Genomic DNA, 22,630 nt, shown 5'->3' with positions numbered 1-22,630 from the left:
AATATGAATAATACAACTGGGAATACTGGACATTTGTTATTGCAGCAAACAGCCTTACAAAAATGGGTATTTCTCAAACACTATAAACAATTAGAGGGATGGTTCTGCAAGCTTAGTTAGTTAGCAACTCATGGAGGAAAGTTCTGCATGTGCTGAACTAAAATGATTTTTTGATAGATAGCAAATACAATTGACCAGTGCTTCCAAAACAGAACTGCGCTCCTGATCCTCACTTTTAGCCAGCCATCTACCCTTTAAAGTGTGAATGTCAGCTTTGGGTCAGCTCATGTTTCATTTCAGCTGAGATCACCTTCCATAATGTCTATCATAAAGCTCACAAATAACAAAGATCACTTGAGCGAGATTCTGGAGAACTAATTAACATGACAAAGACTCAACATCTTCAGGAGAAATTCTGGAGTTTTTTGACAATGTCTTTGACTGTTAGAGGTTTCATGTATCACTTCAGTTGAAATGAGAAAGAGAAAAGTGATTCCAAGTAAAATGGTGTCGTGATAATCTCCAACAATTGCATTTATATACTGAATCGATCATAAATAAAACATGATCCAAATGCTTCATCGGGGTATTAACAAACAACTTTCAACACTGAGCTATATGAGGTGATATTAGGATAGGTCATCAAAAGCATAATCACAAAGGTAGGTTGTAGGGAGTAGCTAAGAGGAGAAAGGGTTGAGAAGTGAGGAGTTTAATGAACTTATGGCTCAAGCAGCTAAAAGCCCAACTCCCATAGCTAAATTAACCAAAACTAGAATTGTATAAGAAGCTAGAATAGGCAAGTGTGAGAATCTCACAAAGTTATAGATTTAGCAATCTAGACCCTTTGGTCCAACTTGTCCATGCTGACAAAATTTCCTAAACTAAGCTAGTCCCACTTGCCTGATTGGGCCCATATCCCTCCAAATATTTCCTTTTCATGTACCAATCTAGACATGATTTAAATGTTGCAACTGTACCTACATCTAGCACTTTGTCTGGCAGTTGACAAATACGGAAGTAGGGCAGGTGAAGCCAATGACAATAGTGAAAATTTTAAAAGCAAGACTTTGATAAAGAATAACAGGTGGTGATTATAGGCTTGAAAAGGTGATTTCAAATAGGACAAAAATGAGAGCAAAGTGGAAAGATCTGAAGAGGAATTTCTGGCTTGTGGAACCTTGGGCACTGAAGGCTCAGCCAACTAGATCTGGAGCAAAGAGAAAGGGATGCACAGAGGCTTGAGTCAGAAGAACAGAGCTGTCCTCATGCTGGGAGACTACAGATTGCAAGAGGATAGGAAAGGAAGAGGTTTAAATCCTTGGGAAGAATTTTCAATTACAAGCTTAGACAGACTGGGAGCCACCGTACTTCAGGGAGGATAAGTACGAGTGCTCGAATTATCGGTAGCAAACATCTGTACAAGCTAAAATGCTTGGAGGGTGAAGAGTGGGAGTGTGGACATGTTGGAGGAGGTTAACAGAAGTTAAATTTAAACGTTCATTTCAACAAAGAGCAAACCTTCACTGACAAAAACTCCCATAAAAATGGTGCACGATGAAGCATCAGCAGACAATGAAACAAGAACCTGTTTTCAGGCATTGTACACATACCATGCCATCAAAAACTATACTCCATGCTCAACGTTATTGCATCTGTCCTTTGTATACTTGAAACACTTACTGGCAACAAAGTTGTGGCATTCATTTCACCTAGGCAGGTAAACATCTTGTCAGCAAAACAATAATTTTACTGCAATAGAATTGAGCTGGATGATAATTTACTAAAGAAAGTAGTAGAACGTGAGGACTGTGGATGCTGGAGATCAGAGTCGAGTGTGGTGCTGGAAAAACAACAGGTCAGATAGCATCTGAGGAGGAGAATCGACATTTTGGGCATAAGCCCTTCATCAGGAATGAGGCTTGTGGGCCAAGGGGCTGAGAGATAAAGAGATGGTGGGGGGGAGGGGGAAGAAGGAAGCTGAGAATGCAATAGGTAGATGAAGGTGAGGGAGAAGTTGATAGGTCAGAGAAAGATGGATGGCAAAGGTGATGGACAGGTCAGGAGGGCAGTGCCAAGTTGGAAGCTTGGGGTGGTATAATGTGGGGTGAGGGGAAATGACACAAGTGTTGAAATCTACATTGATCCTGTTTGGTTGCAGGGTCCCAGGGTGGAATAGGAGGTATTCTTCCTCCAGGCATCAGGTGGTAATGGGTTGGAGATGGAGACAGCCCAGGACCTGCACATCCTTGGCAGGATGGGAGGGGAAGTTGAAGTATTCAGCCATGGGGCAGTGGGGTTGGTTGGTGCAGGTGTCTCAGAGATGTTCTCTGAAATGATCCGCAAGTAGGCATCCTGTCTCCCCGATGCAGAGGGTGCAACGGATACAGCAGATGACATTGGTGGAGGTACAGGTACATTCCTGTCAGATGAGGAAGGATCCTCTGGAGCCTTGATGGAGGTAAGGGGAGTGGTGTGGGAGCAGGTTTTGCACTTCTTGTTGTGGCAGGGGTAGGTGCTGGGCATGGGGTGTAGGCTGGTGGAAGTATTGACCTGACAAGGAAATTGCGGAGGGAAATGGTCTCTCTGGAGTGCTGATGGGGAGGGGAGGGGGGAATATATCTCTAGTGGTGAGGTACATTTGTAGGTGGTGGAAGTGGCGGAGGATGATGTGATGTGTGTGGAAGTTGGTGGGGTGGTAGGTGAGGACCAAGGGATTCTGTCCATGATGCTTTGGGAGGGATGGGGTTCAAGGACAGTAGTGCAGGAAGTGGAAGACATACACTGGAGAACATCATTGACCATGTGAGAAGAGAAATTGTGATTTTGGAAGGAGGCAGCCATCTGGTATTTTCTGAGGCGGAATTGGTCGTCCTGGGAACAGATGCGGAAAAAGTGGAGGAATTGGGAATAAGGGATAGCTCTTTTGCAGTAGGTAGAGTGGGAGGAGGTGTACTCTAGGTAGCCATGGGAGTCGGTGGGCTTGTAGTATATGTCCGTGGTTAGTCGGAGATGCAGATGGAAAGGTCCAGAAAGGGGAGTGAGGTATCAGAGACAGTCCAGGTGATCCGAGGTCAGGTTGAATGGTGTTGCTGAAGCTGATTATATGTTCAAACTCCTTGTTGAAGCATAAAGTAGCACCGATACGGTTATCGATGTCACAGAGGAACAGGTGGGGGGTGGTGCTGGCGATTATGGCTATTCCTTTGATTTGGAAAAGTGGAAGGATTGGAAGGAGAAGTTGTTGAGGGTGAGGACCAGTTCAGCCAGGTGGATGAGCATATCCGTGGAAGGGTAATGGTTGGGACGGTGTGAGAGGAGGAAATGGAGTTCTTTGAGGCCTTTGTCATGACGTATGGATGGGTACAGCAACTAGATGTCCATGTAAAGATGAGGCGTTGGGGGCCAGGGAAACGGAAATCTTGGAGGTGAAGGACGTGGGTGGTGTCCCGAATGTAGGTAGGGAGTTCTTGGACAAAGGGGGGATAGAGTGGTGTGAAGGTATGCAGAGATGAGTTCAGTGGGATAGGAGCAGGCTGAGACAGTGTGTCGACTAGGGAAGTCAGGTTTGTGCATCTTTGGTAGGAGGTAGAATTGGGCAATTCACGGATAATGAGGTTGGAGGCTGTGGACGGAAGATCCCCAGAGGAAATGAGTTTGTGGATGGTCTGGGAGATGGTGGCTTGGTGATGGCAGGTGAGATCATGGTGGAGGGGACGGTAGGAGGACATGTCTGTGAGTTGGTGTTTGGCTTCAGTGGTGTAGAGGTCTGTGCACCAAACTATTACTGCGCCCCATTGTCTGCAGGTTTGATGGTGAGGTTGGGGTTAGAGCGGAGGGAGTAGAGAGCTGCATGTTGTGAGGACGGGAGGTTGAAGTGGGTGAGAGGGGTGACAGGTTGAGACAGTTGATGTCACAGTGGCAATTAGAAATGAAGAGGTCAAGAGTAGGTGACAAGCCAGCACAGTGTTGCAGGCGAGAGAAGGGGTCCTCGGTGGGTGGGTGGGAGTCTTGATTGAGAAAGTGGGCCCGGAGGCAGAGGTAACAGAAGGAATGTTCAAGGTCATGACACATGTCAAACTCATTAATCTGGGAGGGTAGAGGGATGAAGGTGAGGCCTTTGCTGAGGACTTAATGTTCGTCCTCAGTGACGGGATGTTCTGGGGGAATAGTAAAAAAAAACACAGCAGGGCTGGGAGCTAGGACCTGGGGTGGGGGCAGGGCCAATCACTACCATGAGCTCCCATGAGGAAGTTGAGCAGTTCACCAACACCTTTCACCCTGACCTCAAATTCACCTGGACCATCTCAGAAACCTCCCTCTCCTTCCTGGACCTCTCCATCTCCAGTGACTGACTAACCACAGACACCTACTGTAAGTCCACCGACTCCCACAGCTACCTGGACTACACCTCCTCCCACCCTACCTCCTGTAAAAACGCTGTCTCTTATTTCCAATTCCTCCACCGCATCTGCTCCCAGGATGACCAATGCCATCTTAGCAAATCCCAGATGGTCTCCTTCTTGCAAGATCACAATTTCCCTTCCTACATGGTTGGCGATGCCCTCCAGCGTATCTCCTCCACTGCCTGCACCAACTGACCTTGAACCCCACCCTTCCCAACACAACAAGGACAGAACCCCCCGGTCCTCACCTTCCACCCCACCAACCTCTGCATACATCGCATCATCCTCCACCACTTCTGCCACCTCCAAATGGACCTCACCACCAAAGATATATTTTCCTCACCACCCCTATCAGCACTCCAGTGAGACTATTCCCTCCGTGACTCCCTCGTCAAGTTCACACCCCCAGCAGCACACACCCTGCTCCCAGAACCTTCCCCTGCCACTGCAGAAAGGGCAAAACCTGCACCCACACCACTGCTCTCACCTCCATTCAAGGTCCTCAAGGAGCCTTCCACATCTGACAGAAATTTACCTGCAATTCCACCAGTGTGATCTACTGTATCTGGTGCGCTCAATGTGATCTTCTCTACATAGGGGAGACAGGATGCCAACTTGCAGATCGTTTCAGAGAACATCTCTGGGACACCCACACCAACCAACCCCACCACCCCATGGCTGAACACTTCAATTCCACTCCCACTCGGTCAAAGACATGCAATCCATTGCCAAACCCTTACCACCCAACACCTGGAGGAAGAATGCCTCATGTTCCACCTTGGGACCCTCCAACCACATGGATCAACGTGGATTCTAAGTTTCATTTCCTAGCTTCCAACTCAGCACCATCTTCCTGATTACTTTTCCGATCTATCTGCTCCACCCTCCTCTCTGATCTATCACCTTCTCGCTCACCTTCATCTACCTATTGCATTCTCCGCCACCTTCCCCCCAGCCCCACCCCCTCCCATTTATCTCTCAGTCCCTGGCCCATTAAGCCCTTCATCAGGAATGAGACTATGTCCAAAACGTCGATTCTCCTGCTCCTTAGATGCTGCCTGACCTACCCATAATTTACTAAAGAATTGCTTTATTTTCTTCCAGAGCTCTTACTTTTAATATAATTGAACTGATCAATTTTCACATGAAGACCCTAGTACAATAGAAAGATGATATAAGTAAGTCAGCATTCAATCTCTAAGTTAAAAGCAATAACTTCTGAAAAATCAACTTTAGACACATGTCCTTTAGATGCAATGTTTTACTATTGCTATGAAAAAACTTTTGCCTATTTTGAATTTTAATTAAATGAATAAAAAGAAGAGATGAGTCAGAACAATAGGAAATTAAGTATTCATTTTAAAGCGATCAGAAACCCAGTTTTCTAAATACAGGCATGAAATACCATGTGGAAATCGAAAACTGATCATGAAATACATAAATATATGGTTGCTAGGTGTCAGTTTTAAATGGATCCAAGATTTATACAAGGTAACACAGAAACAGAGTGATGTGTGAGGTCACCAATTTGCTAAAAATCAGAAAAAGGAGACAGACAAGTCACTGTGAAAATGTAAATTCACTTTATTGTGCAGAGGGAGCTTAATTTAACAATACAGTAAAATCTGAATAAAGTGGTCACCTTCACCATTAAACTCAAGTGGTTTCTTAAGACTTTTGAATCCAGATGGTTGTATAGTGACACTTAATGGCTTAACCGCAACAGTATGTTAATTTGAAAACAATTACCATGGCTGATCTTGAGGGTGGTACCTAGATCCTGATGCAGGGTCCATTTACTTATATTGCTAGTATGTCTATCAATAGGTGTGATGCTGCAATAGATGGCTGCTTAATTTATATGGTTGCTTAATCAAGGTGACCATTATAACACATTTCACCGTTACTCATTTCATTACAACTATGACAGCTGCAGCAAAGAATAACAATCAGAATCTGACGCCAGGCTTCCATTATTGAATGCTATTTACAAAAATGGTACACAACTTCCAATCTTAGGGCAATCTCTAATGGATAGCCATAGGAAGCTTTGTAAATGTTTATAATTTAGCATTATCCAGTGGAATCTAGAAATCAAATATTTAATTAGAACTGGAACAACATTGTAACCTGTCAATGATCAGGCCTGTACAACTCCCTTTAGACATATCAGTGGATTCATACACTGATAAATAAGAACACCAGTTAATTAAAACTATGAATGCAAAAAATGCTTTAATAGGTTATGAATACAAAAAATAATTTTCACAAGTCAAAGACCACTATATGAAGTACTTTGTTGCTTTACTGAACAACTTAATACATTTGATTCTCATATATTTTCAAAATGGAATTTAAGCAAGTGTAGTAAATTTTAATTCAGTGCTGGATCCAGGAAACTGCTAGCAGAATACATATTGATCCTCTTTGTAAAAAATACCACATCTTTTGAACTCCACTTTATTAGATAAACTCTAAACAAATCAATCTAGAAGCACATTACCCCAGGACCATTGCAATTATGATTTGAAGAATATTACTTTCCTTACAGTCGCTTTTTGGATTGTGTTTATTCCTCTTGGTGGTGGGGGGGGGGGGGGGGGGGGGGGTGGCATACTTGAAGTCTCCAGACAAAAAGAAGAAATGGAAATTCCACTTTGTACAGTGACATATCTTTCGATTAATTGCAGAAAAATCATTTTCAAAACTTTGTCAAGTGGAATGCCTCACATAAAATTAGGGTTGCAGAATTCCTAAAGTTAATCTCCAAAAATAACAACAACGTGATAATACTGGGGAGGAAAAAAAACTATTGGGGAGGTAGGTAACATTATGCTAATGACAAAGGCAAGTGTTGAGAGCCTGCTGTGCATATACATTTTAGTGCAGATTTGCTTCACAAACACAGCTATAAATTAGAGACAAGGAAATATAGACATATTCATAATAGCAAATGCTAAAGTGGAGAGCACTTATAAAGATAGCTGAAATTCTAATAAATATATATAGTGCTAAATCATTGTTTATGCACAACGGCATCAATAAGTGAGTTTTTAATACACTACAGTTTGGAGAATTGCGCCAACCAGTACTTCATGGACAATTCTATAACACGTTCCAGAATTGGAATGCAGGAACAATAAAAAGTACAGCAAATTTTTTAAACAAAAGTACGTTTGAATTTTAATACAGATTAGCAAGAAAAAAAAGAGAGAAAGTAAAAAAAATTACAAAGACAAGTTATTTCCATTTTCTCCCTGACTCCATCAGTACTGTGAAATGTCGTTTCAGAGGTCCTGTGCAGTGCCTATTATTCAGAAGTATTGTTATTTTCTTTTTCAATGCTCCACACACAATGCGTGCAACATTTCATTGCATTTTTTTTGGCTGTTCGGTCAACCGACTGTTTTCAAAAGGACAACAGTTTTCCTGCGAAGTCGCTTTTAAAAGGACTGATTAGACCCCTCCACAGCGATGGCAAAAGTGTCATTTACTGAACCAAGCAATTGCACTACGAGGTAAGTTTAGAGTAACTGGGCGGAGATAACTTGCGTTTCAAGTATTTGAGGATATAAAGTGGAAGACAACTGACAAGGGTAATCGCTGACACTTTCCACAGGAAGGTCACAGTGGTGATAAAGGCGACATCTGAAAGTCAAAAAAAAAACCATAAGTTATCAAACATGGTGCTATAAAGTATCTTTAGATAGTTGTTATGAAGTTAAAGGCATGTACTGTACCTTTAAGAGAGAGTGAAAGCGGTTTTGCACTGACAGCTTGCAGGCACCTGTCATCTGACTGACTAGCAGTCTCAGAGGGTACCGCAAAACTGAAAACAAATGTAACATTTGGCTCTGAAACAAGTACCTGAGTTTTGGTTGCTATGTTTTCACAACAGTTCGAATTTAGTCAATTAAAATTATGCTCCAAGATACTAAATCCCACTGAATTTGAATTTCTACTGTTTTCCCAACATCAAACCAATGAACGATCCAATGTTTGGGGTGTAAAGAAGCTGGCATGTTGAGAGTTGGTCAGCGAGAGAGCAACCAATTGCCATTGGCAGAGCAACTGTGAGCAAAACACTCTCTATCAAAGGTACCTTTGTCATGTGAAACATCTTTATAGCAAATGACTGAAGACCATGGAGATCTCTAGCCCAGAAGGAGGAGAACACTGGGGACGACTGCTGTTGTCTGGTTTTGAAAACTAATTTTATGTAATTTTAATTTCGGTGGTTATTGGAACAGTAGATTTTTATAGAGTTGGAGGCAGATAACAAGCCGTCTGGAGAAAGGAGGATTAAGAGTTGTCAATAGGTGTTGCTTAATGTCCACTTTTAGAGTTAAAGAATAAATTTATGTTTTTTCTCTAAATAGTGAAATTTGGGAGTTCTCTGTCACTCATACTTTAACAAATTACGAGGCAAGGTGAGCTTGATCATATGACTATCTGATAACAAAAATATGGTGATGGGTGTGCAGTTCCCCAAAACAACTGAACCCCTTTTACAAGGTTAGTAAAGCTGCCTATAAAGAACAAACCCTTCCAAGTACATCATTCAAGCTTGCAAATCCTTCTCCTGGAATGCTCATGAGTGTTCATAAGATTAACCCTAAATCCTAAGAAATTCCTAGGCAATCACCATAGAACTCCTAGAGTGTGGAAACAAGTCCACACCGACCCTCTGAACAGTAACCTACCCAGACCCATTCCCCACCCCATTACTCTACATTTACCCCTGACGAATGCACCTAACCTACACTATGGGTGATTTAGCATGGCCAATCTACCTAACCTGCAAATCTTTGAATTGTGGTAGGAAACCCATGCTGACACTGGGAGAATGTGTAACGCGAGGATGGAATCGAACCCGGGTTCCTGGCACCGTGAGGCAGCAATGCTAATCTCTGAGCCACCATGCCACCCAATCATTGAGAGTTGGCAAATGTCACCTCACCATCACAGAAGAACATGTCATCACTCCTTCAGTTTTGTTTGCTTTCAAACTTAAGACGGCTAAAATATCCTCCCAGAAAGAGAGAGTCAATTCTTTAGTGAATAGAATAATCATCAACATCTAACAACATGGACAGTAGGTAGTCAGAAAGCTAGTGCTCAGAAGCACATCAATTCAGTGATAACCTAACCACATTTCTTGAACATACCAGGCTTCCTCCCACAGGCAAAAGATGTGAAAGTTAGTTGGATTGGTCATGTTGAATTACTCAGTTTCCAGAGATGTGCAGGCTAGGTGGGTTAGCCATGGGAAATGCATGGTTACGAGGCTAGCGTAGTCTAGCTGGGATACTCTTTGGAGGGTTGGCATGCATTCAATGGGCCAAATAGAATCCCTACAGTGTGGAAACAGGCTATGATTCGATGCAAATAAAAAATAGATCTTACAAAAAGTTAAAACCACAAGGCCAGCTCACAAGAGAATCACACTTCCAGTATTTGCAAAGAAATTCTAAACAGCATTAATGCTTTAGATGATACCTGTATATGTGAAAGATGTTTTCAGTTTTTAATAATAGTCCTTTTTCAGCACACTCCAATTAAACTGGAATGTAATCACTGTTGGAATAAATTATTCCAACAAGCAACATTTTCTACTGAGTACCAAAATAAATATACTAAAATAAAGACTATCGACTTGTAAATTTTTGCTGTTCTTTGGTTTTAAGAATGAAACAATAAACCTTTGAAACAACTTACCAAAGTACTCATTAAGAAATGCAAGGGAGGCCACATAGCAGCCAAGACTGAGGAACTCCCCCAAAACCATGAGCCAGTGCCAGGTCCGGATTGTAAGTGCAACCATCAGCAATTCAGTCAAGATCAGAGCCGTGAAAGAAATTGCGACAACATGCACAAACTCGGACTCAAACAGCACCAAAGCCCCATATATTAAAATGCCACCTGAAATAGATGAAAAAAACATAAATCACAATTTCTCCTTTCCAGATCAAACAAGACCTGATTGTTACCTGCTGTAATTTGTCTGGTGTGGAGATGATGGTGTGTGAAAATCAGTTCACCAAGGTTTTAACAAACTGATTCAAAAGTTGTTTGGAGTTGGTGGGTGCAATGACAAGAAGGTTAGTTAAGAGCTAAAAAAGAGAATCAGTCAAACAAATACTGAATTATTTTTCTGTTTTATCTGTTGAATGAATATGCTCCAGTTATGAATTAACCATGTTAAAAAGAAATGTAATATTATGCTTTCGGAGTAAGCATACTTAGAATCATTTTCAAAGAATCTGCATAACAGATCTTTAATAATGGATATAATATCATACATTCATATCCTATTTCCCCAGCGAATTATTTTTGAAATATACTTATACAGTAATTGGATTACTGAGGTGACAACTGGTTTTGAGATACAACATCTGTTTTTTTTTGTTGTCTGAACATGGGAATTTGTAGTTATCCACTTTCAAGTGATGTCAACTCACAGACATGGCTTCAAGTGAAGGTTTTTTTCAGTTTACCACATTGTGTGCAGATTTTATCATTTTTCCTTATGGAGTGCCTTTACGTATTTGATTTCCACATCATCCCTAGCTGTCTAACTATTGGATTTTATAATCATAGCTTGAAATGTCACTATACAATGGAGATATTTGCTAAGCAGATGGCCTGAGCTAGTTTTACTCTCTCTCCAAATTGCCAGTCATGTTCATGTCAGTCATTTAATGATACAAAACAAAATGTGTTTCTCAGAACAAAGACAATCGATGCTGACACTAACTTTGAATAATCAGCTATCCGAGTGATTGGCACACCAGCCCTATTTTAAATGTGCATTTTTACCGATGCACTTTCTTTTTTACTGGGGAAGGAGCATAGCCCTTTTAACTCGAGTGGGATACATGGAAAACAATACAAATTCAGGGTTATGTACAATATTAACTGAATGGGAAGTCTTTGGCGTCAAAGGTAGGGCTTGTGCATACTAGAAATCTTCTGTACACTTAGCATTTTTTTTGACAATGTTTATTTTAGCAGACAAAGTTTGCTTCATAATTAAAGAGCCAGCAAGAAAAAGCCCTAATCGCAGGTGATGGTAACAATCATTGCATGTTACAGCCAAGTCAATAAACTGGACGTGAAAATCTGAATTAGTCTCAGTATACATCAACAAAATGATGCTCAGATATGGGTTAATAAATTAATTCAGACCATTATCAATAGTGAGAAGTCTTCACCACAGAAAGTAAAACTTGTGACTTACCTTGGTAAATGCTTATTAGAACCCAAATAAGAAACGTCTTGAAGGATAATGAACGTCCCTGATTAAAAAATAATAAAAATTATTTAAATATCTATTGTGCTTATTTTTGGGTAAGTACTGTGACCACATCAACACAGCTGTTTTAAAGCAAGTGTTCAATGTCAATTAGCTCAGAGAACAGATATCTTGTCTGGTATATTTCTTAGATGCAAAAACACTATATCAGGTTCAATCCATTCACAATGTCTCAGATTAAAGAGGATGAATATCAAGAACTTAGATTTATAAAATGCCTTTAATGTAGTAAAATACATCAAGTTCCTCAAAAGAGGAGATCAATGCTGGGGCTTCAAAATTTTGGAATTTGTATAAATGACTTGGATGGACCAACAGTATGGTTGCTAAATTTGCTGATGACACAAAGATAGTTATGAAACTAAGTTGTAAAGAGCACATAAGAAACCACAAAGGGCTAGATATTTTCTAAAGTAACATGTTCAGGAGCAAGATTTCCAAGCCTCCTGGCTCATTTAGATAGGTTACATGAGGGGGCAAAGATGTAGCAAACTGTCAGCTTTGATGGGAAGGATAAAAAGGAAGCATATTGTCTCCATGATGAGAAGTTAAAGAGCTCCGAGATACAGAAGAATCTGGGTGCCCTAGTTCATGAACAGTACATGTTTGTCTACTAATACAGCAAGTAATTAGACAAGTTAATAAAAAAATTAGAATTTAGTATGTTGGGAATTGAATACAAAATTAGGGAGGTTGTGTTTTGTTTATATAGGACATTGTTGAGACCACATTCAGAGTAATTTGTACAGTATTGGCAACATTGTTTAAGGAAAGGTGGAACTGGAGTGGAAACAGTTCAGAGAAAGCTTAGTATCTGGGAAGGGTAGATTGTATTTTGAGTGAAGTTTGACTGGTTAGATGTGTATTCACTAGAGTTGAGAAGAGTAAGAGACAACTTAATTGAAACACAAGATTCTGAAAGGTCTTGAAAGGTGGATGTGAACAGAATATTTCCTCTCATGTGAAAATATAGAACTACATGACTTTGCTTAAAAACAGGGAGTCATGTTCTTTGAACGTCTCTTCCCTTAAAAGACACAAAGTAGCATCCTCAAATACTTTTAAAGCAGAGGTAGATAGATTCTTGTAAGCAATGGTGAAAAGTAATTGGGTCTGGTCAATTATAGAGCAATCAGATCAGTCATGATCTTATTGAACGGCAGATCAAGCTTGAGCAGCCGAGTGGCCTACTCCTGCTCCTAATTCCTATATGTGAATAGTGGGGTGACTTTAATTGGGGATGCTCAAGAGACCAGAATTGCATATCCTGCAAGGTTTTATGTTGGGAGAGGTCACAGGGATGGGAGTGGTGAGTCACAAAGCCATTTGAAAACAAGATTGAGAATTTCAAAATGGAGGTATTGCTGACTGGGAATCAATGTGGGTCAGTAAGTGCAGGGGGTGATGTGAGATTAAGATTTGATGCAAGTTAGCATACAGACAGCAGTGCTTTCGATGAAACAGTTCAGAGGGAGCTACACTTTTCATCAGTCAATGCCGAAACCCCCAACTTTGCCATAAAGTGAAGGTATGCAATATTGATTAAGAAAACCATCACAGTAGTGATGAGAAAGGTCATCCTAGAAGGATTTTCAAATGAGACCATCTGGATAGAGTTTAGAAATTAAAAAAGGAATGATTATCTTGCTAGGATTATACTACATGCATCCAAATAGACAGGTAGAAATAGAGAAGCAGATACATAGGCATATTACAGAAAGGTGTGAGCGAAACAGGGTTATATTTGTAGGGAACTTGAACTTTCCTAACAGAAACTGGGACAGCCTGAGTGAAAGAATTAGATGAGGTGGAAATTTTAACGTGCATGCAGGAGAGCTTTCTGTGCCACCTACATAGATAGTTCTACTGGAGATGGTGCAGTACTAGACCTCATCTTAGGGAATGAAGCCAGTAAAGTTTCATTCCCTAACGTTTCAGTTTCAGTGAGTGAAACTTTTGGGGATAGCAATCATAATTATAAGTTTCAAAGTCATTATGGAAAGGGATAAGGATAGTGCAGAAGTTAAGTTTCCAACTTTTGGGGAAGGCCAATTTCAATATCTTTAAAGATAGGATCTGGCAAACAAAGACAGGCAGCAGTAACCTGCAGTTAAGTCAACATTTAAAAAGTGGGAGTCTTCTAAAAGTAGAACAGTGAGAATTCAGGACCAGCATGTTCCTTGAAGAATGAAGGGCAAGGGCAGCAAGCCCAGGGATGTCAAGGGATATTTAGAGTTTGATAAAGACAAAGGAGGAAATAAGTGTTACAGCACATTAAAAAGGGGATGCCATTCAAAAGTATAGTGGGTATAGGGGGTTCTTTAGATTTGGATGTTGATTTAGGTTTAACATTGTTAAGAGCCAGTATAATATATTCCCACTATTTTTTGTATATTTGAGATAGTGAAGGTTCGACATTCCAGAACAAAATCATATGAATTAAACCTTAAAGTTGGGAGGAAGGAATGTTGATAACCTAAGTTAAGAGCAAACTACTTTGCTGGACTACACGATATTCCTCTACATATGCAGAAGGTTATACCCCATGGGTTTGCTAATGGGAGCGAACTTTGATATGGATAATGAGGCTGGAAATGGGCATGTGCTTCATGATTCAGAATCGAGAAAATCAACCCAAGTTTTGGTTTACCCATTTTCACTATTATTTTATCATCCATGTGCTTGAAGATTCATATCAAAAGCTACATCCTGTACACAAAGGTAATGTGATTTTAAAAATAAAATGTCAAATGACAATTACATGGAGTGCAATCACAAATGTCTATACCACAACCAAGAAGGGATGTTTCTTAAAGAGGATTAATAACTTTTTTTGAATAATTTGGCTTTGAATTATGCATTTCATAAGCCAGTGCATGGTCCTACAGATAAACTGATAATGATGAAAAGATTCCCATGTTTACCAAAAAAAATTGCCCCATTTTTACACTTTGAGGGCTACGCAGGCAAAAAGCTTTGGTGACCACCAGGAAAACTAATAAATGTGGACAAGTAGTGCAGGAGTCCCTTGTGGTCATCTCCTTCTCAAATAGATACACCATTTTGGATACTGGTGGTAGAAAAAGCTGATTTGGGGTTGGGGGAGGGGGGATGCTTTCAGGGGAAAGCAACAGCCAAGTTTGTTGAATACTTTTTTTTCCAAACATCTCATTAATGATAACTTGACAAAACATTCCATGCAAAATCTCTAGAAATGAGGTTATGTCTCTTGGATGATGTTTATTTTCACAAAATAACTTTATTTGCAATTTATATTATACAATGAATGTCTACAATGCAAGTATAGTCATTTGTCATTATGTCAATGAACAAACTCAGTAAATTAGTCAATATACTTTTCCTGTTGAATAGTGATTTGAACAAATATTTCAAGTAATTTTCTTCTTGGTTATATTTTTAAAAAATTAGCATGATTCCTTGTGCTCTGCTTACAGAGGCCTGCACAGTGCTTTGCATGTTTGTTTAATGTGCACTAATGTTCCAATGTTTCACAAACCTTTGTGAGGTCCTTGTAAAGTTCTGGATATAATATTGCTGTTTCTGGCTTTACATCCTGGTCTAACACCAGAGAAAAAACAGGAAACATCGTGTATATGGTAGCATACCTAGTAGAACAGAAAATAGAAAAAGAATCATTGATTTCACACGGTAATTGGGTTTAATAATATGCAAAGAGGAAAAGTTGAAGCTTTATATCTGCAATACTAGCAAATAATCTTTTTGAAATTAAATAATCCCACTTACCCTACCATGAGGAAACCCTGATATAAAGGAACAGATGCAAAATAGAATACTGAAGAAAATACAGCCTAGGGAAAAAACATAAGCAAAATTACTAGAAAATATCAATAAAACACTTCAAATACACTTTAAAAAAATTACTGCTGAAAACATCAGCTTGTGTATAAAAAATTTTGAAATATTCAATTTATTAAACATTGAAATATTTGATATCATGTTGTTATTTGATATGTTTAGCAAGCATTTTAAAAGTCTAAGGAATTGAAAAAAAATAATTTCCACATACAGTTTCAAATCATGCCCTTAGAATTGTAGGATGTGAGATTCAAATTACATATAAATTTCTAAATCATTAGAGGGGTTATATTACTGGAAATAGTAGAGATTTGGTTTAAAGATAAATAGTCTTTACATCGGACAAACTACCTCATCTTATTCAAAGCCATTCTCAGCAATGTAGCTGGATTGCCAGTTTAGCTTCTCTACATCTCAGCAATGTTTGTGCAGAGAATTACTGAGCAGAGAGCAGCTAACTACTCACAGGAGTGAGGGATACGGGAGGGAATTGCAACTTCTGGCTGCTATTTGTCACAAAAAATGTTTGTACATTTGCATTTTTATTTCTTCTTGCTTGAAAGGGGATGAACAAGACACTCTTCCAGAATCATGGTGCCACTCTGCGCAAATGGTTCAGAGAACAATTCTGGGGTTGGGCCTTGTAACACTGTATTCTGGTGACACTGCACACAGCAGATTGCCAGGCAGTTTGATACTGCTTTACATAGAACATCTGCTTCTAGCTTTGTAGCAGGAGACAAATTGATTAGAACAGGTTAGAGATAAAAGAAATTGTAATTTTGCTTTATTTTGCTTCAGAAATGCTATAACAAACTGAAACTGAAGTAAAAGCAACAAAATATGGCTTTGTAAGGCTCAGTACTGACAATTTGAGATATTTTTACCCCCGCCTCCCCATGGCACCTTCCCATGTAGCCAGAGAAAGTGCAACACCTGCCCCATCACCTTCTCACCATCCAAGGGCTTCAGTAGCTTGTCCAGATGGAACAGCATTTAACCTGTACCTCTGCCAATCTTATGTATTGTACTCATTGCACCCAATGTAGCCTACTCTACATTGGAGAAACCAAATGCAGATTGGGTGAACACTTTGAGGAACATCTCCAATCTGTGTACAAGCATGACCCTGACCTGCCCATAGCCAGTCATTTTAACGCAGCATCCTTCTCACATGCCCACATGTCTGTCCTCAGCATGTTGCAATGTTTCAGTGAATCACAGCGCAAACTGGACAAACAACATTGCATCTTCAGACTAGACACTTCACAGCCTTCTGGACTTATTAGAGTTCAACATTTTTAAATTGTGAACCATTTCTTCCCTTTCATTTAGTTTATCATGCCTTCCTCTCTTCCAATCCCAGTTACTATCCTTTCAAGTCTAGTAGGAGACCCACCATCTCACATTCCGATCACTTAATCCGAACTAATGTCATCTTTTCTCCACCAGCACCCTACACCTACTAGCCCCACACCACCCTCCCCAAACAAAAGCATAAATGCTGTCCCCTGCACACTTGATTTCAGCTGAAGAGTCACCTAGACTCGAAACATTAGCTTGTGCTCTCATCATGGATGTTGTCTGACCCGCTGTGACCTTCAGCATTGATTGCTTCCTACATTAATCTATTTGGAAATATACTCTCACACTCTTTGTAGCATCCTCACTGTTGAGGTTTCTAATCATGTTGCAGCTATGATTTAATTACGGAGAAAATCAAAGAGGTAATCCCCAGGAACCATCTCAGCCAGTAAAGGACACTGAATCCATAATGTCGCCGTTATTCTGCTACACATTCTAGTCATCCAGACAACTAACCTCATCAACCTTAAAGAAAGATTGAAGATCTAAATTAGGTATCTTTCAGAGAAATAAGTATTATTCTAATTCTTTGCTGCAACCATTTAAAGATCGAAAGTGCAGCACAAGTCTTAATATTCCTTCACATCTCAAATTGAACTCCCACATGTAAATCATTGTTGAAACTGTTCCCAAGTTCAGTTTCTTCTTTCATATAAAGCACTTTTTAAAAAAAAAACCATCAAGAACTCTCCATTAGCTTATGGAGTCTGCCCTAGACCTGAACATAGTTCTTGCATTTGGAAAGACTTGTTTGACACCTCTTTCAAGTTCTTGGGCAAGATACAAGTGAAGATTTACCATTTGATAATTGATCTTGTTCTCACCATTAGCCTTCGACCAGAAATTCTTTGTTTCTCTTGAACTTGCCACTTTTATTGCTACTTGCTGCAACAAGTATGTCGTATATCCTCTCCGTCAGACCTACATTTGTGACACTGAATTCGAGACTCAATGCATGATCACCATTATGGACTCACTGTTACCCAGAGGTGCTCAAGTTAGAACATCCTACCTCTTACAAATCTCTGCAGTCTTTCAAAACCTGAGTTTCACACCATCTACTCCCTGTCTTTTGCATTACTTGTTCCATTTTAATTATTTCAATCCTCAACGTATTGCCCGATGTGGGTGTCAGCCCTTTACTGAAAACAAATTTGCGATTACCTGCATAGTGGAAATGATAAGGCCCCTGTGGATGACAAACTGGCCAAGTGCAGCAGATCGCTTGTAACTGTTGCGACCATGTACCATCAGCAGCCGGCCAACGTGTTTGAACTGAGTGATGGAAAAATCCGCTGCCAAAGAAGCCTGTTTGCCTTCCTAGATTAAAAAAAAAGGTAGTTATAAAGATGCAAAACCATGTTGACTTAAATGCTGTGCTATCACCAAAGTAAGGAAACGTGCAATAATGAAATCGTGCTACTCAGTGGGAAAAAAAAAATCAGTTTTTTCATCATGAAACTTCAGTCTAAATGATATTTTTGACTGTTAAAAGTTACACATGTACTCTTTTTCAAGTTGTCTTCAAGGTAGGAACTAAAACACACTCGTGAGGTTGATAGGGTTGTTAAGCGGCATACAGTGTGTTAGCTTTGATTAGTGCAGGGATTGAGTTTCGGAACCATGAGGTCATGCCGCAGCTGTAAAAAACCTCTGGTGCGGCCACACTTGAGTACTAGCATACAGTTCTGGTCACCGCATTATAGGAAGGATGTGTAAGCTTTGGAAAGGGTGCAGAAAAGATTTACTAGGATGTTGCCTGGTATGGAGGGAAGGTCTTATGAGGAAAGGCTGAGGGACCTGAAGCTGTTTTCGTTAGAGAGAAGGTTAAGAGGTGATTTAATTGAGACATATTATCTTTTATAAGGGTCAGATAGGTTGGACAGTGAGTGTCTTTTCCTAGGATGGTGATGGCATGCACGAGGGGACCTAGCTTCAAATTGAGAAGTGACGGATATAGGACAGATATTAGAGGTAGTTTCTTTACTCGGAGTAGGAGGAGCGCAACAGTAGTAGACTCACCAACTTTAAGGACATTTAAATGATCATTGGATAGGCATATGAATGATAATGGAATAGTATAGGTGAGAGGGCTTCAGACTGGTTTCACAGGCTGGCACAATAACGAGGGCCGAAGGGCCTGTACTGCACTGTAATGTTCTATATTACTTTTCTCAGGTAAATTGAGAAAATATATTGAGAAAATGATCTTATAATCACCTTTCTGTTATTTCATTTGGTAATTATGTTATTGTTAAACGTGGAAGATCATTCTGCTGCCACAGACTAGGTAAACTGGTCATACCTGGGGTGCGCCCAGTTCTATTTGGCATCTGCCTTTATCTCAACATGGTGGGAAAAGCCTCAGTGCAGATATCACTAGAGTTGTGGTAATGACTGGGCGACCACATCAATCAGCAATCTTCACTGGCTCCACCTGGCAGAAGCAAGCTGAAAATTGCGGTTAAAAAAAATCTATTCCTAAACTGGATGCCATTCCAAAAGGTCACTACTGTTGGACAGCTAGGATGCCTGCCTGCTTGAAGTCAAAGCTTTAAAACATAGGCAAATTGCAATCCCAACAATCAATGTAGGCCTCAGCTGGTTATTTGGAAGGAAATATTAATGGACAGAGGCCCTGCAGAATGTTCCAAAAACAACTGACAATGTTGATGGCAAAACTGAGGGTTTAGAACCATCAGATAGGTTAATCACACCGCAGATTTAACTCTTAGAGACGACACAACTAGGGACTGCAAATGAGGCAGTCACTAATATATTCAATGGAAAATTCAGGATAAACTTAGTTCAAATTGGTTGAAGTGTAGAATTTGTTACTAAAGTTGCAGCAAATTGTACAGAAGCTAGTTAAGTGTATGAATGAGAAAGTACATTTAGACAGGATATTGAATTGAATTGAATTTATTGTCACGTGTAACCGAAGCACAGTGAAAAGCTTTATCTTGTGAGCAATACAGGCAGATCACATGATTAAGTAGCATAGATGCTGAAGAAAACAAGTAGGAGGAAGCTTGGATGTATCAAACACCAGCACGGACTGGTTGGGCTGAATGGTTTATTTAAATGCAATTCTGCTTAATTATTCTAAGTATAAATCATATTGTAATAACTAATACATTACGAGATCGGAATTCAAATTTTGGCTTGAGACAGCTATTTCTACAACATGCCTATGCAAATCACATACATCACAATAGGCAGATTCAGCAATAAAGAATATGCTAGACACTGGCTATGTATACTTTAAAAAAAATAATTTTTTTAAACAACTGTGACCTATGATTTAATTAACATTTTACGTCACAAGTATATAAACAAATGATCATTACTTTTCCAACAATACCAATCCCACAGTCTGCTGCTTGAATCATGCTGACGTCATTACCTCCATCACCTGTAAAATATCAATAAATTCAATCTTTCACTTAGCTGCTTAATAAATATCATTAATTTTTTAAATCCAACTGTCCTGAAGAAATGAGTTAAACTGTTTTGAAAGTAAAAGAAAAGCCATTTAAGTCAATGGGAGGTAGTCTTTAATGAAGGTATATGCAGAGACACAAATGTACATATACACATGTATACATACAAACTGATAACATCAGTACTGAAAAAAGATTAGCAGGAAACTTGACATGCTACTTCATTGGACAACTAAATTGCTGAAAGTGTCTTGATCACTTACCCTGTACCACAGCATCCAAGTGCCATCCAGTGGTGTTAAACACACATTACATTACCAAACAAAGAACAGAATTTCAATTTTTTTTTTGAGTGTAACAAGAAGCTCATCGTAAACCTGGTTTGTTACCTTCTTACCACAACAACCCATTAGCAACATTTTCTTGCAGAAATTACAGATGGTTACTCAATTGCTAAACAGTACAAACTGTAAAGGAAGGATCATATTTGTTTTTAAAGTAAATGAAAGGAAGGAATATATTTTCTTTCTCAAATAATTGAATTGAATTGAATTTATTGTCACATGTACCGAGGCACAGTGAAAAGCTTTGTTTTGCGAGCAATACAGGCAGATCACAGAGTTAAGTAGCATAGATAAGTAAATAATAGGTAAACAGCGGCAAAAACTAAAACACAGATACAGGAAAATGTTAAGCGTTTGAGTGTCCATTCAGTATTCTAACTACAGTAGGGCGGAAACTGTTTTGAAACCGGCTGGTGTGTCTGTGTTCAGGCTTCTGTATCTTCTCCCCAAATGGTAGAGGTTGTAGAAAAATATTGCCAGGGTGGGTTGTATCTTTGAGAATGCTGGGGACCTTTCCTTGACAACAGGCCTGGTAGATGGATTCTAGAGATGGGAGGTTGGTCTTTGTGATTGTCTGGGCTGAGTTCACCACACTCTATAACTGTCTCCGATCTTGAATGGTACAGTCGCCATACCAGGTAGTGATATATCGAGAATGTTCTCAATGACACACCCATAAAAGTTGGCAAGGGTATTTGCCATCATGGCAAATTTCCTCAGCTGCCCGAGGAAGAGGAGACATTGTTGGGCCTTTATAACCAGTGCATCCACACGAACAATCCAAAAAAGCTTGTTGTGGATGACCACTCCCAAGAGCTTGCCACTATCCACTCTTTCCACATCTGTGCTGAAAACATGTAGGGGAGGCATGAGTAATATCCTTCCACAAGTCAATAATGATTTCCTTGGTTTTGCTGGCATTGAGAGCTAGGTTGTACTCAGTGCAACATTTTTCCAGGTCTTCCACCTCCCGTCTGTAGTCTGTTTCGTCGCCATTGGAGATTCGACCGATTATGGTGGTGTCATCAGCAAACTTGTAAATGGCATTAGTCTGGTAGTCTTCGTGGTTGATTAACAGAAACTTTCCATGTTCATGGTCCCTATTCTCCAAAGGTGAAAATATTGGTTTTGACATCTTATCTGTTTGAACAGGACATTGGTACAGGCTGACAGCCTAATGGCACTATTTGGCATTTCTGATCAATGATTAAGAATAAAATAGAACAATTCCATATCTAATAAGCAAATTCTTAACCAGAAAATGAGCAGAGTTTTGATGGACTTTTTTCCAGCTCTCTCTCAGAGGAATAAATTCATGAATGTGCACTCCTGGTTCACAGTTTAAAGGTACAGAGTGAAGACAGATTTCTGCTTACCCATTGCACATGTGCGTTTGCCTGTATGTTGTTGCAACAGCTTCACAATTTGAGCTTTTTGTGTGGGAGAACAGCGACAGCAGACAACAGCTGGACACTGGCAAGCAAGTTCAACAAATTCATGCTCGTAATATTTCAGACAAACCTAAAAGATACAAACAAAGCAACACTTGAAGGGCAAAGTAAACACCTTATAAATAATGGTTTAAAAATATATAATAAATATGCATCAGCAATATTTCCGATAATTAGAAATATTGAGCTTCAAGTTTTCCAGCACACCTATTTTTGTGTCGTATGCAAACTTAGTGATGGGGTACTGAAATGGTGGTGGTCTCCAGAGCAAGGGGTCATGGACTCAGGGTTTGGGGTAGGCAATTTCAGACTGAAATTAAAAGAAATTATTTTATTCAGAGGGTGGTGAATCTGTGGAATTTTCTACCGCAGAAGGCTGTGAAGGCCGAGCCACTGATATGTGCAAGAAAGAAATGGATAGATTCCTAAAGGCTAAAGACATCAAGGTGCATTGGGAGTGAACAGAAAT

At 39.8% G+C, this 22,630-nt stretch overlaps 1 protein-coding gene across 1 annotated transcript in view; it reads right to left on the bottom strand.

Annotated features, from left to right (window-relative positions):
- Window positions 1-7,014: 7,014 nt before the first annotated feature.
- The window catches only part of atp9b (ATPase phospholipid transporting 9B), a 351,572-nt gene continuing 335,956 nt past the window's right edge, over window positions 7,015-22,630 (bottom strand). The window contains exons 22-29 of the mRNA XM_060823126.1: window positions 22,087-22,231; window positions 20,274-20,338; window positions 18,088-18,243; window positions 15,487-15,551; window positions 15,239-15,347; window positions 11,647-11,704; window positions 10,125-10,328; window positions 7,015-8,054 (exon numbers count right to left, since the gene is read on the bottom strand). Coding sequence (XP_060679109.1) covers window positions 7,918-8,054; window positions 10,125-10,328; window positions 11,647-11,704; window positions 15,239-15,347; window positions 15,487-15,551; window positions 18,088-18,243; window positions 20,274-20,338; window positions 22,087-22,231 — 939 coding nt within the window. The 3' untranslated portion in view covers window positions 7,015-7,917. The remainder of the gene's footprint in view (window positions 8,055-10,124; window positions 10,329-11,646; window positions 11,705-15,238; window positions 15,348-15,486; window positions 15,552-18,087; window positions 18,244-20,273; window positions 20,339-22,086; window positions 22,232-22,630) is intronic.

The sequence above is a fragment of the Hemiscyllium ocellatum genome, chromosome 4, assembly GCF_020745735.1.
Source record: "Hemiscyllium ocellatum isolate sHemOce1 chromosome 4, sHemOce1.pat.X.cur, whole genome shotgun sequence".
Lineage (NCBI taxonomy): Eukaryota > Metazoa > Chordata > Chondrichthyes > Orectolobiformes > Hemiscylliidae > Hemiscyllium > Hemiscyllium ocellatum.
Note: the sequence above shows the minus strand (reverse complement) of the source record. Positions and strands in the feature narration are given on the sequence as shown.